Here is a 15,586-nt window from a genome sequence, read left to right on the forward strand (position 1 = left end):
ACATGACACTGCATCTGACAAGGTTGTGGGGTACATTTCTGCGGGATATTGTTTGTTTACTGATTTCATGCATGTAATATGGAGGAGCTGAAGAAACGTATAGGATTTCTACGAGCGAAATTTAACAAACAAGGTTTGGATGTAGACAAACTTCTCTTCATCCTGAAAAGAGACCAGCTTATTCCACCTGAACATGTTACAAAGATCGAAAAGCAGACGACCAGTTCAGCGAAACTGGATATGTTGTTGGACGAAATTGTCAGTGCCAACGAAAGTATTTACCACAAGCTTATGACAGCTGTCGAGCAGTGTGTACCACAAGTTGCCGTGCCGTCTGCCTACCCAGCCAGTACTTCACCTGTGCCACCCCAATTTGTTAATCAGACACTAAAAAATCGGAACCACAGATCTGATGTACCAGGCTCAGGTAATCATTCAGATAAAGTCAAAACTTTAATGTAGATGCTGTTCTGCTTATACACACATGTACCCTGTGTTCCCATTCTCAACTTCACAACCACTATTAGTGCCTTATACTCTCTCTGCTTTCTGCTTCTCTCATCTCTGTCTGACATGCCACCCATTGCCTCTTATGCAGCCAACACATACATAGTAAGATTCAAATAGGATGTGCACGCACGCTCACTTGTATACATGTATGTATACTGTCTCTCTCTCTGAGTCTCTCTCTCTCTCTCTCTCTCTCTCTCTCTCTCTCTCTCTCACACACACACACACACACACACACACACACACACACATACATATGAATCCATCCTGTTTATCTGGGGGGATGTTTTCAAACCTGAGACAAAACACACACACACACACACACACACACACACACACACACACACAAAAGCAAACAAAAAAACAAAAACCAAAAAAACACACACAAAAAACCACCTGTGCTACAAAAGTCATGTATACCTTAATCTGGCTTGTGATGATATTTGTCTTGACCCTTTTCATTTGTCTACAATTTGCAGGAAACTGTCACACTCACAGTGCAAACTCTGTTTTTGATCAGTAATGTACCTAGGTATTTAATATATATACATGTATATATATATATATATATATAAAGAAGAAAAAAGGACACTGTTAAGACAGATGATAGTTTCAATAAATTCTCTGGTTAAGTCAGTCTGGGACTTGCGATAGTGATCATACAAGTACAGACCAGTGATAACAAATCATCACCTGTTAGCAGAAGAATGTAACCACTGTTTTATATAGAGATATTGCTGGCTTTTTTGTTGTTGTTTTGTTTTTGTATCAAGGAAACCTGCATGCACAATTTGAATTTCCAGTTAAGTTTCACACATTCACATTTTACTTTTAATTATATTCCACACATCATCTAATCTTTTGTAGTTTTGACATATTTTCAAGTTCTGCAGTGCATTATATGATAATAGATGTGTCACTGAAGTCCAGATCACTTAGAAAAATATGTTTTGGTAGCTGCAGAACTTGAGTAAAACAAGTCCTTCAAAAATATGAATATGATTATGACATGAAGGATGTTTTCAATGATGAAACAGGTAGATGACAGTGTTGTGCTATGACAGTGTGAGATGGTTGGTTTGAACAGCTGCAATGCAACCAGTTCATATTGTTGTATGATTATCTTATGATATTCAGAATCAGAATGGCAGTTTGTTTTTTTCTCTGTGTGTGTGTGTGTGTGTGTGTGTTTTGTTTTTGGGTTTTTTTTTGTTTTTTTTTATTCTTTGTGTGTGTACTTTGTTTTTTGTGTTTGCTTGTTCAATGTTTGTTTTTGTTTTTTTTCCCCCACACCTTTAGTTTAGTGTTTCAGTGGCATGACCCTTACAACATTCATTCCTAGTGCCCCAAACACACTGCCACACCTGGGCTGATCTGCTGCAGTCCCAGCACTGGCAATCCACATAGAGGCCACACACCAGAGGAGACCCAGCACTGCTACTGTATTACTTCAGTGGTGTTCAGTTGTGCCTGTCCTGATACAACATATGAAAGGAGACCACTTACAGTACTACTAGTATTACTTCAGTGGTGTTCAGTTGTGCCTGTCCTGATACAACATATGAAAGCGGACCACTTACTGTACTACTAGTATTACTTCAGTGGTGTTCAGTTGTGCCTGTCCTGATACAACATATGAAAGGAGACCACTTATAGTACTACTAGTATAATTTTCCCTACTAACTTGAGTAACATTTTGCTTTGTCATGGAGCCAGACTGATTGAATGTCCCCTACATACTGGAGACTGCCACCAATGACAGACCCACCATGAATCTGCCGGTACCAAAGACCTTGACATGAACTCTATTGAAGCATGGAAGTGGAGGGGCAAAGTTGAAAATGAGGTCACTTTGAGAGCAGGGTGTGAAAGGCCAATGCAGAGACAGTTTATTTGAATACATATGATGAATGAGGATGAGCCTGATGCTGCTGCTGCTGTCAAGGTCATTTTTTTTAGGTTTTCATTCATAATATTATTCCAGTATTGATTATGCCCAGAAGATAGACACCTCCATTGTTGGTCAGGAATTTTTTTTAAAGTTGATATTTCAATATATTTGTCATTACATGAGAGAGTAAACCCTGTACACAGTTTCACTATATATATATATACATATATATATATATATACACCTGCATTATTCTATAAATGTATATTATTTATAATATATACTTGTCTGCTGCTAATGGCACACCGGAATTGTATTTAAAGTTGCCCTTGACAGTCATGATAACCTGTCAAGCTGTATGGATAGAGAAATTGATTTTTATGATGTTGTTTTTCAATCTCTCAGTTTATGTACACATTCTTTTTTTTTTTTCTTCTTTTTTTTCAGAGTCATATTCAACCTCTTTGACTTCTGATTCTGAAGATGACATACTCAGAAGCTGCACACCAGGTTTAACAGGTGAGATTTTTGTTGTTGTTTTGTTTTTTGTTTGTGTGTGTGTGTGTGTGTGTGTGCATGCTATGTTTTTTTGTTGTTGTTTTTTTTTGGTGTGTGTGTGTGCGTGTGCACGTTATCAAAATAGGTACATTCAATTCTCGGAGCTTCCTTGAAGTAGCTGTGAGCAATAGGTCAGGTCATGGCATAGGGTTTGGTCTTGACACAGAAAATGATGCATGAAGCTAATTAGCACTGCCTGTGATTAATTTATGGGCAGTGCACTGTGTGACCAACTGTTGTGATCAATCAGTGGGGTTGTCATCTGTCACTGGAGTTCAAGGATCACTGAGCTTTAGTCAGGTGAAGTCTCGGCCTGTAGTGTAAGTGATCCAGTTGACAGGGGGATTTCTTTAGTGTACTTGTGGATATTTATTGCTGTGACTTATATCTGTTTTCTGAGCAGCTTGTTAAATAGCAATTATAATTATAAACTTAAATTTTTCAGTATTCTTATCCAGAATTTTTTTTTCTTCTAAATTTACTTTCTTCCCTATTTGTGCAACTGCAAGTGACAACTGTAAACTCGTTTGTAGAACTTTGTCTTTGCTGCTGGCTGAAATATTTTAAGTAGTTTAGAAATGATTTGTTAACAGTTTTTCTTACTTGTTGAAGAAGTTTAATTGTAAGTGTGAACTAAACTAAACATTAGAGCCAATGACCATGAATACTAACTATTACAAAGAAAAAGAGCATGGATTGAGATTCAAGTTTGAGTTTGATTAAGAGGTTGGCACAGCTTGCATTTGTTCTGAGTTTATCATTCTGTGTGTGTGTGTGTGTGTGTGTGTGTGTGTGTGTAATATTGTTGCCTGCTGTTGTTACCTTGTTGAGGAAGATTATGAACTTTGTGTGTGTGTGGTTTGTAAACTTGAAATTGTTTTGCAAATAAACAACACATCTTTGATCATGTGCTTACTCTTGAATATTCATATCCTGTTTTAGGTTTCTTCGTCATCTTATCTGTTTTTCAGTGTTGGAAGAATCTGTCTCAGTATTTGTCTGCCTGTTTTACCTCTCACCTCTCCATGTTGGAATATTATTAGTTTTTTTGATAACTTGTCTGCCATCCAATATATAAATGCAAAATGTACTTCACAAGAAGCTTGTTTACAAATGCTGTATGGTTGTAGCCAGCTGAAATTTAGACAGTATGCTTTTATATTTGATTTTTTCCCACTTGTCTTAAAAACAAGACTAAAAACATTACATATTTATTAGCAATCATATGTTTGCAACAGTAACTTTTTCAGCATTCTTAGAATTGCTCTGTATTATTACATTACAATGACTAAGGTTTGCACAGCATATCACATGAACTAAACATTGCGATCATCATTACATATTTCATTTTGTTAATTGTCTTGCAGTAGTCTTTGTTTTGTTTATCAGGGGCATATTTATATTATCTTCATATGGATTTAAACATGTGATTCAAAGTCTGAGTTTGACTTCGCATGATGTACAATAACTGAATAAGCAGAATGAAGCTGTGCTTTCATGGGTATTGCCAAATGAAAGAATGAAAAGCAACAACTGTTTTTTGTTTCAGATGTGCATGGTAAAGAGTTGCCTACCGGTTATGGCAAACTGAGTAACATCCTCAACACTCGCAGCTATGACCATTCTGCCAGCAGTAGTTTCCTTGTCCTCAACGAAAGGTACTCACCACTGACTCTCAGCGATGAAAGGCCTGCCGATCGGCACTTGCCTCTGGAAGCTATCCGGAAACAGATAAGCTCGGACAATCGCTTTGACTGGGTTAACTTCAAGGTAAATTCTACATAAGTTGGTGGTTTTTTTGTTGTTGTTGTTGTTTTTTATTCATGGATTTTTACAGATAAGGGATGTTTTCAAAAAGGAAAAAGAAAAAAAGTTACCAAAGGCTGATGGGTTTTAGATGGGAAAAGTTTCTTTTGCTTCAGTGTTCCATCCACATGCACTTGTTTCTACAAGTGGGCTTTTTGTCTACAGCTACAAGAGTTTTACTGCCCAGCAGTTCAGATAGCCATATTCCTTTTTTAGGTGCTTGTTATTTTGGGTAAACTTATTTTTCCATAACCCAGTAAACGCAGACATGTCCTTTTTGTGTGGACCACATATGCATGCGTGCACACGACGGTTGTTATGGCACCAGCAAGTGTGTACATTTGTTGATGGAGGGTGTGAAGGGAAGGAGATTGGAAAAATCCTTACCCTCACTCCACCATGCTCTGCCGAGATCCAAACCACTGATCTTCAGGATGGAAGGCTAATGAGAGTATTTTAATTTTATTTTTATGAAACCTTTTTAGGTTGGACAGAAGTAATGTTTGAACCCAGAAAGCCCTTGCTTGTCTAACTAAATTACTAAGTAATTTAACTACTTTAAGTTTTAAACTTGGATGTCTGTTTCAAAGACTGCCAGTGTGATCCAGAGACAAACAACTGGTCAACCTATTTTCATTCCACATGTTACAGAGTCACAGAAAAGAAAAAGCACATATAAAATGATGAACATGCTTGCCTGCAAACCATAGTTGCATGCATATACCTATGATACTGGACTGTTTCAGTCATTAAGTTAGAATTAAAGCTGGTTGGTTTTGATCAACTGGATACCTTTGTACAATTGTGGTGGAATTCACCATTTTGGAATTGACGTTTATGATGCTCAGTACATTTTTACTGGTGACAAATATACTGCCAATATCAGATGAAATGAAAGGCTGAGAAAAAGTTACTGCCTCTACCATCTTGTGTGTGTTTTCTCTTTTATGTGTTTTTTTTGTTAAGTTTTTTGCATACCCTTTTTTTCCAGAACATGTGTTCAGTTGGTTGGGGAAAGTATTTCACTTCTAATTTGATGCCTGTGAATGATTTTAGTTCATACTAGTATATAAAGCATAATGTTGAACACCACACTTATGGGAGAGTAAAAATGCAGACATTTTTTAATTCATAATTCATTCCACTTTAATTTTTCTCTCTTTTTTTTCTTCTTTTTTAAAAACATTTGTGGGCTACATTTCCCATTTTCACTCATATAGCCTACAGGTGAGGTTAGTTTTTCTTCTTCAGCTTACTGTATTATTATTGTAATTATTATTATTACAGTTATCAGAGTAGTTATCTTTATTATTGTCCACTTCAGATGCAATGTGATGGTGCCCTTGGTGAGTTGGAGACCCTGAAGCAGCAGAACGCAGAGAAGATTGGACAGCTGTCACAGAAGGCGGAATGCTTTCGCAACCTGTACAAGAAGTCAGAGGCAGTGAACCAGCAGACCCAGAAAGAGCTTCACACTGTGAAGACCTTGAATGTGGAGCTGCTGGCCACCAAACAGCAGCTGCAGGAGAGTCTGGAACAGGTAATGGAAGGCTGTTGGTACTGCTTTCATGATTAAGTTCTCTCTTCCTTTCCATTATACCGGGACAGGTAATAGAAGGCAGTTCTGTTTCCTTGACTTTTTGTTGTTGTCTTTTCTTTTCCAGTACTACTGTTCCTTTTATAGGCATTACTCCACTGCATACTTTTGCATTGTTGATTAGTATTGGACATAGATGCGCATATTCCAAACATCCTGTATATAGACTGAAAACTAGATCATTCAAGCAACAAAACATGTTGCTTTCTTCTTTACAGATTCAAGGAACAGCTGATTCCTCTTTGAAACAAACAGAAGATTACTGTTAGGTTGGCATCACTCAAACAGTTAACGTCAGTTGCTCCTTTTGGTTTTGGTTTCAGGCAAACAAGTTTCATGAGGCTTTATCTGATTTCACTCAGTTTGTTGTGAAATCTTTTGATGGATAACCCAAATCAAAATTTATAATGTTTCCATTTTTCTGAAGAAAATGTCACAGAAGTTGTGATTTGAACATGCTTCTGTATTCATATTGAATTATTGTTTATCATGCCAGTTTTTCACTGAAATAAAACAACTTATTTGCAATGTTGGAGAGAAAAAAACAATGCACTATAGTGGAGAAAATATACCAATACGCTATTCAGTAGGACATCAACTATTTGCAGTTATTAAGTTAAAAGAACAGTAATTTATTTTCTTTGTTTGTCTTGCATTTCATTGATTTTAAAATAAACAGCTGATCCATTTAATCTTTATAATTGAATTTTTTTCTGTTGTGGATTGTTTCCTGAAAGAAAATAGAAACTTTGGAATTAGTGCGTGACATGAACTTTTCCCTTGAGACTTTGACTTTCAGTGTTACTGTTTACCACCAGAAATTCATTGTTGTGACAATTCTTTTTCAGCTGAAGAAGCTGAGAGAAGATGACGAGCTGGAGATCAATGAACTGCGCTTACAGCTGAACAAAGCCATCGGTGCCATGTCAGGGCCAGGACCAGACACAGCAGACATGCTGACGGACATGTACCACGCATCTCTGCAGAAATACGATGCTCTGCGGAAGGACTACGATGTGGTCAGGGAGCGCTATGCTGACCTTGCTGCCAAGCATGCCTCAGCCTGTTGTCAGCTTGAGGCCATGGATGACCTTCACAAACAGGTCAGAAATTAATTTATGTTAAAAAAACATACCTGCATAGACAAAAATGTCTTCAAGCTTTGAAACATGTATGAGGGAACTGGAGGGACATAGTAGTTTAAGGGACTTAAGCTTGGTTTTCTGGGAGAACTCCATCAGGCTGACTTACCTTGAACAGCAGAGCATTTTGACTGAACCATGAGTTTAATTAAATCAGCTTTCAGCCCTTTCAGTGCACGCAGTAATGGTGGTGTTAGTAGTATTGTGTTCCAACTGACCCCTTCCTCTTCACCTAGCCCTGACATGAATGTGAAGAAGATCTATTAGTATTAGTGATATTTGCTGGTTGGAATGGGTGGAGTGGGGGAACACAAACACATTTTGTCAATATTTGTATGGTAAGCACTCGTTGATAGTAGAGTTTGTTCACATCCGCACTTTACGTACTAACTCATTCAGCTAAATTGTAATTGGTTGTTAACATTCTGCAAAAGTTGATAATCGTTGGTTTGTTACACATTCTGTATCCTGTATAGCTGATAATTATTGGTTTTTGACACATTCTGATTCTGTATCTTGTAATAGCTGATAATTATTGGTTGTGTTACACATTCTGTATCCTGTATAGCTGATAATTAATGGTTTGTTACACATTCTGTATCCTGTATAGTGTATAGCTGATAATTATTGGTTTGTTACACATTCTGTATCCTGTAATAGCTGATAATTATTGGTTTGTTACACATTCTGTATCCTGTAATAGCTGATAATTATTGGTTTGTTACACATTCTGTATCCTGCATAGCTGATAATTATTGGTTTGTTACACATTCTGTATCCTGTATAGCTGATAATTATTGGTTTTTGACACATTCTATATCCTGTAATAGCTGATAATTATTGGTTTTTGACACATTCTGTATCCTGTAATGGCTGATAATTATTGGTTGTGTTACACATTCTGTATCCTATAATAGCTGATGATTATTGGTTTGTAGCACTTTCTGTATCCCACTTGGAAGTCAGGAGATGGTTGTTTGAAAACGCTTCCTCGTCATCAGATGGAGGAGATGCGGAGGGAGCGAGACACAACGATGCGAGACAAGATGGCCTTTCAGCAGCAGTGCACATCGGTGATTCAGAACCTGGACCAGACAATGAATGAACACCGCCGGCTGAAGGCAGAGTACTACGAACTGCAGCGAGAGCATGAAGACTGTGGCAAGAGCCAGCGACAGTTGATGTCCAGACTGTCCCAGATGCAGAAAGAGTGCAGCATGGCTCTGGCAGCTAAAATTGATGCTGAAACGGAGCATCAGCAGGTCTGGTCTTTTTTCTTTCTTTTCTTTTCTTTTTTTTTCTCTGGGTTCTATGAAATCAGAAATGGAGGAAAAATCTCAGGTAAGACATGATGTCATGAATATAATGCATGTATATATGTGAGTTTCTGATTTGTAACATATATTTTATTCAGAAACTGGTGAAGATATTAGGTTATGAAATAAGTCACAATTTATCTAAGTTTTTCTTCCCACCTCAGTTGCATGCAGGTCATGGAGCCCTTTTTTTTCCTTTCGCGCAGCAGCATGCCTTCTTCATTGGTGGTGTTTTTTTCACATCTTTTTACAGTCCTCATGTCTTTGTGACTCCTAAAGATGGACATTTGGTCATTTTCTTTTAATATATGATAAGTGTGATGTAATGTCTTGGCTTTTAATGACCAGGTGTAATAGCTAGTGTGTGTCCTTACTGTTCACATACATACAGTTACAAACATTACATATTATACATTATACATGTATATATATATTGTACAGAATATACAATTAATGAACTGAAAAGGGAAATAAATGAAAGCATATCAGTGTCGCATCCACAGTTTGATGCAATATTATGTTCTGTCTGATAAATTGTTTTTTTTAGCTCTACTTAATTTGCTGAATTTCCTTAAGACAAACAGCGACTGGGATGTCATGGCTGAGTTTGTTCATAACATAATAAACATGCAGCTGTTAGTGTGTGTGTGTGCGCACACATATGTGCATGTGTGTGTGTGTGTGCATGTTTGTCAGATTGCTTACTGATATATTTTTTTTAATTGCTTGTTCATTCAGAACTCAACACTTTAATTGAAAACAGTTTTAGTGAGCTGCTTACTTTTTCGTTCAGTGTTCTGCACCAGATTTGTTGCATCAAATTTGGTTATATGTTGATGTTCCACAGTGTTTCATTTGGAACCAATAGCATATACACACACGCATGCATGCACGCACGCATGCATTCATGCATACCCACATGCAGATCTGAGTTTGAATCTTTTGCTTGGCTCAAATGGAACTCTCGAAATGCAGCCTACATTCCTCGTGATTTAGTTTCTTAAACACAAAACAACATTCCCAGTCAGAATTTTTCCAAACATTTTAATTATTTTTATTATGTACGCAGCTGCTCCAGATTCGTTTGGACAGACTTCTTAGCACCTGTTTGATTTGCACTAAGTTCCTTCCTTTCAACTCTGAACTAAACATAGCACTGTCGCGTGTCTTGCATCAGATTCTGAAGGAGCGCGTGGTAGTCCACCAAGAACTGCAGGAGCTGAACGACGCAGTGTCGGAGAAGAGCAAGGAGTCGGAGAAGCACAACCGGGAGAAACTGGCAGCAGAGAAGGAGGTGGAACGTCTGAAGCAGGAGCTGGCAGCGGCTGTGGCGGTCCGGGACAAGTACCGGCAGGAGTCGCAGGGTGCCCATGAGGTGCGGAGTCAGCTGGAGGTCAAGCTGCGGGAGACCCAGCGGGAAATCCAGGTGATGGAGCGCCAGAGGGATGCGGCCCGCAAGGAGCGTCACCAGGCCCTGGAGCAGATCCAGCAGACCTACGAGAAGAGCCAGAAGGAGAAGGCCGAGGAGATGGACCAGGTGGCCAAGGAGGCTGAGGTGCTCAAGAAACAGATTGACAAGATCAAGCATGAGCTCACCGGTGAGGCCTTTGGCTGCTCACACTTCACACATGTGTGGAAGTGTTTTTTTTCTATTTGTGTGTTGTTTTTCCTTGGAAAGCAGGTTCTGTTCATTCAAAGGTGTAGAAATTACAGTTTAGACATTTTAACAAAGCCTGGGAGTAAAAAAGAACACTGTTGCTTTTTTCTTAAAACTGTTTGTTTATGTTCATTTCTGCAACATAGGTCATTCATGTTCCTTTCTGAAACTGTTTCTGCCTGAAACTGTGATATTCATGGTCAATTTTGAAACTTTATTCTTTATATTTTGTAATCAATTATTTTCTTATCATTTTTGTATCAATGTTATACACAAATCTAGCACAGGCTCTCAAGACCTGATCTGCAAAGATCAGGCATCTCCTCCTTTTTTGCTTTAAAAAAAAAAAATTAAAAAAAAAAAAAAAAAATCTTTTGCTCCAGCAGAGTTGATGTGCGTATATGGATCAGCCTGCATGCTTTGACACCACCTTGAAACTGAAACTGTTGTTCATTCATTTTCATTCCTGACACACTGTTTTTTTCTGAAACTGTTTATTTACAAGAACTGTTCTTTCATCAGATGCTGAACAGGAGGCCACCAAAGCCACTGAACGGCGTGACTGGGCCTTCAGTGAAATTGACAAGACGGTGCAAGAAAGGGAGAGCATTCGCATACTGTGTGATAACTTGCGGCGTGATCGTGATCGAGCTGTGAGCGAACTGGCCAAGGCTCTCAGAAACTCAGACGAGTGTGAGAAGCAGAAGAATGATGCTGTCAAAGAACTGAAGGAAATAAGGTTTGTCTCGGTGACTGTTTGTAGGTTTGAAATAAATGTTAACAGGAACACAAGAACTAGTCTCTTTCTCTAATCTAATGCATGGCAGGCGCGCACATGCACACACACACACACACACACACACACAGGTGTATGCATTCACACACATACACAAGCAACATGTGTACACAGCAACACACATAATCCATCCTTCTTTTGTATACACATATTTGCTTACATACACACACACATATATATATATGTGTGTGTGTGTGTACTTCTGCACACAACCAACCAGCCACACACATGCATTTGCACACATGCACACACACACATGTATATGCACTCACACACACACACACATACACACATACACACACACAACCACACCACACCACACCACACACACCTCACTACACCAAGCTACACCACACCAAACCATGTATCCATGCCTAGAACTGAAAGACATACGTACTCAACAGGGACAAGTATGAGGCGATGGTGGAGAGAGACACGCGTCGTCAGCAGCTGAACTCAGTGGGTCACAACCACAGCCGTGACTCAGCCATAGATGCTGACCTTCAGGAGTGGGAAACAGAGACCTTGGAGATAGAGCTGGTGGGTTTCTTTCATTGTCAGCTTGTAGGCTAATTCTTATTTTGTATGTGTGTGTGTGAATGTTGACCATTCCTACCCACCCCCACTTTATCCCTCATTCGGATGACTTTAAATCAAGTTTCGTTTTAAAGTTGTTGTTTTTTTTTAATCCTGTATATTTGTAAATAGAATGTTGATGTTTTTACTGTTGATATAACAATGTGATGATTTAATTTAATGTGATGGTGTTTGTGTGGTATGCTTATTTCTCTCCCTCTTACGCCCTCTGTCCTACCCCCTCCCCCACCATGGATCATGTGAGTGTTTTTTCTCTTTGGGATCAAATGCAGTTTATTCTTCTGATGACATGACTGTTTTTCGTGGTTTTTTTGGCAATAAAATAGCTCTTATTTGTTTGTCCCTCTCCAATGATGAGTCTGAAGGCAAATTTCTTTGCAGTGTTTTCAGACATTAAAAGGATTAAGTGATGGAATGATATGGAATGTATCAGAGGCAAGCAGTATTAAGGGTTTGTGATGATGTTAATGATTTGATAGAATGATGCTCACTGGTGGGAAAGCTTCATCTTGTCTCCGTTTGCATCTAATCATGGATGGAAGTATTTCGATATATGGATTTCCATATTGGCATAAGGTGATTTTTTTCCTTTGTATATTTTGATTTTAAGACACACATTTTGATTCAGTGGTCCTCAGACCCCGGCCACCACAAACTTTTTCAGTATTGCAAAAACCAGTCACTCCCAGGGAATCCAGGCTAATTCAAACTTTTCAGAAAAGCATCCACCATCTTACCTACCAACTGATTGTTCTGGCTTACAGTAGAACCTGCAGTTCTAGTGCTGGCTTGTAAACTGACTTACCAGTTGCAACAGAAAGGATGACATTCTCTGATGCAATTAGTGCTCATCAGGCCAGTCCTGGCAAAACATATACATCATCTGATGGTGCTGATGAACCCATGAATCCAAGTTTTAATGTGATGGCTGTACTCTGTTCTTGGCCTATATCCCAGGCCATGTCAGCACTCAGGGCAACAAACAAACTGGTCAGCTCGTTGACCAAGACTGTTGCAAAAAGTAACACAAGTGTCATACTTCCATACCCTGCACATACCTCAAACCCAAAGGATGAATTTGTAAGTAAAAAAAAAAAAAAAACCCTTCTGGCAGCAGGAACAGAAGAGACTTTAACAAACCGGAAAACAAGACAGAGTGACCTCAGGTGTTCAGAGAAATTATGTAATACAGCTGAATGTGTAGGTTTGTAAAATGTATTATGTTAACCGACCAAAATATGATATTTATATATTAACCGTAACCCATTAGTGCAGACTCCGGCAGGTGTCTGACATTCCTGTCCTGTGCAAACTACTATCCGCCTATGCGGAGAAAACAAAAGTAGCTACGGCCGATAACCCCCCGGAAGTAGGTAACCTCCTCTTTGCCCCCCTGACTAGCGCCCTCTTTTTCCAGCAGCCATCATGACTCCTGTTCCTGTGCTCTTCATACGGCTAAGTTTTTTTTGTTAATATTCATTTGATCTCTCTCTCTCTCTCTCTCTCTCTCTCTCTCTCTCTCTCTCTCTCTCTCTATATATATATATATATATATATATATAGGTATACATGTTGGGTTGTTGTTGTTATTTTGGGGGGGGCTTCAGGGGATTATTTCTTGTTACTTTATGTTTAAAACAAAATTCATGTCATATGCTGTCAGGATTCAAACCATCTGCCTCATACTAACGGGATGAAAATCCAGTGATCTAACCACTCAGTTAATGTACTGCTAATTGAAAAAGATAAAAACTGTTTTAAAACAAATTTTGTTACACAACAGACATCCAGGCAGTGCACAATCACCATATCAGAAGCATGGTTGGAGAAAGAGAGAAAGACGAAAAGCAAATGATGGCCTGTGTTGCACTGTGGCAGGATGGTGGGGAGGACCATGACCTAGGCTTTGACCTGGTGGGTGGAAAGGACAGCCCCCAGTTCCCGGGGGACACTGCTCTGTACATCAGTCACGTCGCAAAGGGGGGAGCTGCTGAAGGGAAACTCAGGTCAGGCTCTCACCACTGTGTTCCACACACATGCACAGGCACGCTTGCACTCACAGACACACAGTGAGAACTTTTAAAACACTCATCATTCATATGTATATACCACTGCTTTCCAACAGAACTAAATTACATGTGTGATTTTGCAAATTTTCATTTGAATTAGCTTCTTCAGGCTGGGGTGTGATCATTTCATGTATGTACATATGTAAATAAATGATTATTTTTAATATATGGGTATAATGAAATAAAGCAATGCTCTATTTTGAAATGTTACAACTTGAGTGATAAAGATTGAAGAAAAAATAAGGGGTTAAAATCCAATCAAATTCATTACTTTGTGTACTTGTTATACTCCCTGTTTCTGTGTAAGTTACCTTCACCAGGACTCAATTTCTTTCTCCTATTTTTGCCTGTAACCCCCATGTTTACTCAAATGTGAAAGTTTGCTTTAATGAGTGTGACTTGTTTTGTCCTGTTGTATAAGCAGCAAACCTTGTGCATGCTGGGTATGTTTGTGTTTCCATGAATACTGACATGGATTACAGGATGTTAAATATGCACAGTTAATCTTCTGCACGGGGAGTTAGGCAGTAGTAGTTCTGTACACATGTTGACTTAGGAGATTGTACAAAAACAACGACATTGGCCCTTGTTCTGCCAGGCACTGATACCTGGATTATAACTAGAAGCCTTGGATTAAATGTCCAGCACTGTCCGTTAGACTGTTATGCCCATTGTCAGATGTATATTAGATTGACTTATTCAAATTGACAGATTAAGGGCTTGTGATAACACATAGGTGTAATGCATCTCTGATGCTTTGACAGTGAAAAGGATGCACTATATGATGAGTAGGACATTCTGAAAATTTCCATTTTCAACATGTAAAAGGAATGAAAATCTTGCACCAGAGCTTCAGTCTGGACTCTAGGATCGTCTGCCACAAAGAAGAGTAATCTCCCTTTGCCTCTTTCTTGGCCCAGAAACCTAGATGATTGTGACAAAAGGGAATGTTTACCTTTGTTTATTTGTAGTAATGCAGGTCTGATTGAATATGCAGCATTAGAGTAACCCTCTGGAAGTAGTCTGGGACCTAGAAATATGCGAAATGAGTTACTAGTACCCCTAAGATTTTTGACTCCAGAAGCCCAAAGGAATGTAGAGTGACAGGTATGACTATGAAGAGGGATGTTTAGTGATACAGTTGGTGTTTGCAGAGTGAATGACATGCTGCTTAAAGTCAACAACTTGGACACAACAAACACAGAGCGACACCGTGCCCAGAAAGCTCTCAGTAACCACTCCAGGGCAGTGACACTGGTAAGAAAAGTTTTTAGTTTTTATTGAATTAACTTTTTTTCCTTTTTTCTGTCTCATCATCTGCACCATTTTCATGACATTACTCCCATGTTGCTCTTTCCAAGTCCCTACACACAGCCACAACCGGGTTTACCTGTTGTAGACCCAGTGTTGGCAGTCCACAGGGAACTATCGATGTTAGGTCTTCAGGTGGTCATACACCAGAGGAGATCCCACACTACTACTGAGTCACTTTGGTGGTGTTCAGTAGTGCCTTGTTCTGATCTAACATACAAGGACACCACTTACTAAGCCCCCTACCATTGACAATAATAGAGTAGTTGCGGAGCTCGAGTGAGCATCCCAGAGTGGAACCACAATGTCCTTCCAACAACAGGCCCCCATGAATCC

At 39.0% G+C, this 15,586-nt stretch overlaps 1 protein-coding gene across 1 annotated transcript in view; it reads left to right on the forward strand.

Annotated features, from left to right (window-relative positions):
• LOC143292933 (disks large homolog 5-like) overlaps nt 1-15,586 on the forward strand; it is a 44,213-nt gene that overhangs the window by 372 nt on the left and 28,255 nt on the right. The window contains exons 1-11 of the mRNA XM_076603633.1: nt 1-427; nt 2,849-2,920; nt 4,509-4,729; nt 6,090-6,305; nt 7,211-7,465; nt 8,506-8,766; nt 9,998-10,418; nt 11,000-11,216; nt 11,678-11,813; nt 13,749-13,876; nt 15,094-15,196. The exon at nt 1-427 is cut by the window's left edge and continues 372 nt beyond it. Coding sequence (XP_076459748.1) covers nt 79-427; nt 2,849-2,920; nt 4,509-4,729; nt 6,090-6,305; nt 7,211-7,465; nt 8,506-8,766; nt 9,998-10,418; nt 11,000-11,216; nt 11,678-11,813; nt 13,749-13,876; nt 15,094-15,196 — 2,379 coding nt within the window. The 5' untranslated portion in view covers nt 1-78. The remainder of the gene's footprint in view (nt 428-2,848; nt 2,921-4,508; nt 4,730-6,089; nt 6,306-7,210; nt 7,466-8,505; nt 8,767-9,997; nt 10,419-10,999; nt 11,217-11,677; nt 11,814-13,748; nt 13,877-15,093; nt 15,197-15,586) is intronic.

Source organism: Babylonia areolata, chromosome 18 (assembly GCF_041734735.1).
Source record: "Babylonia areolata isolate BAREFJ2019XMU chromosome 18, ASM4173473v1, whole genome shotgun sequence".
Lineage (NCBI taxonomy): Eukaryota > Metazoa > Mollusca > Gastropoda > Neogastropoda > Buccinidae > Babylonia > Babylonia areolata.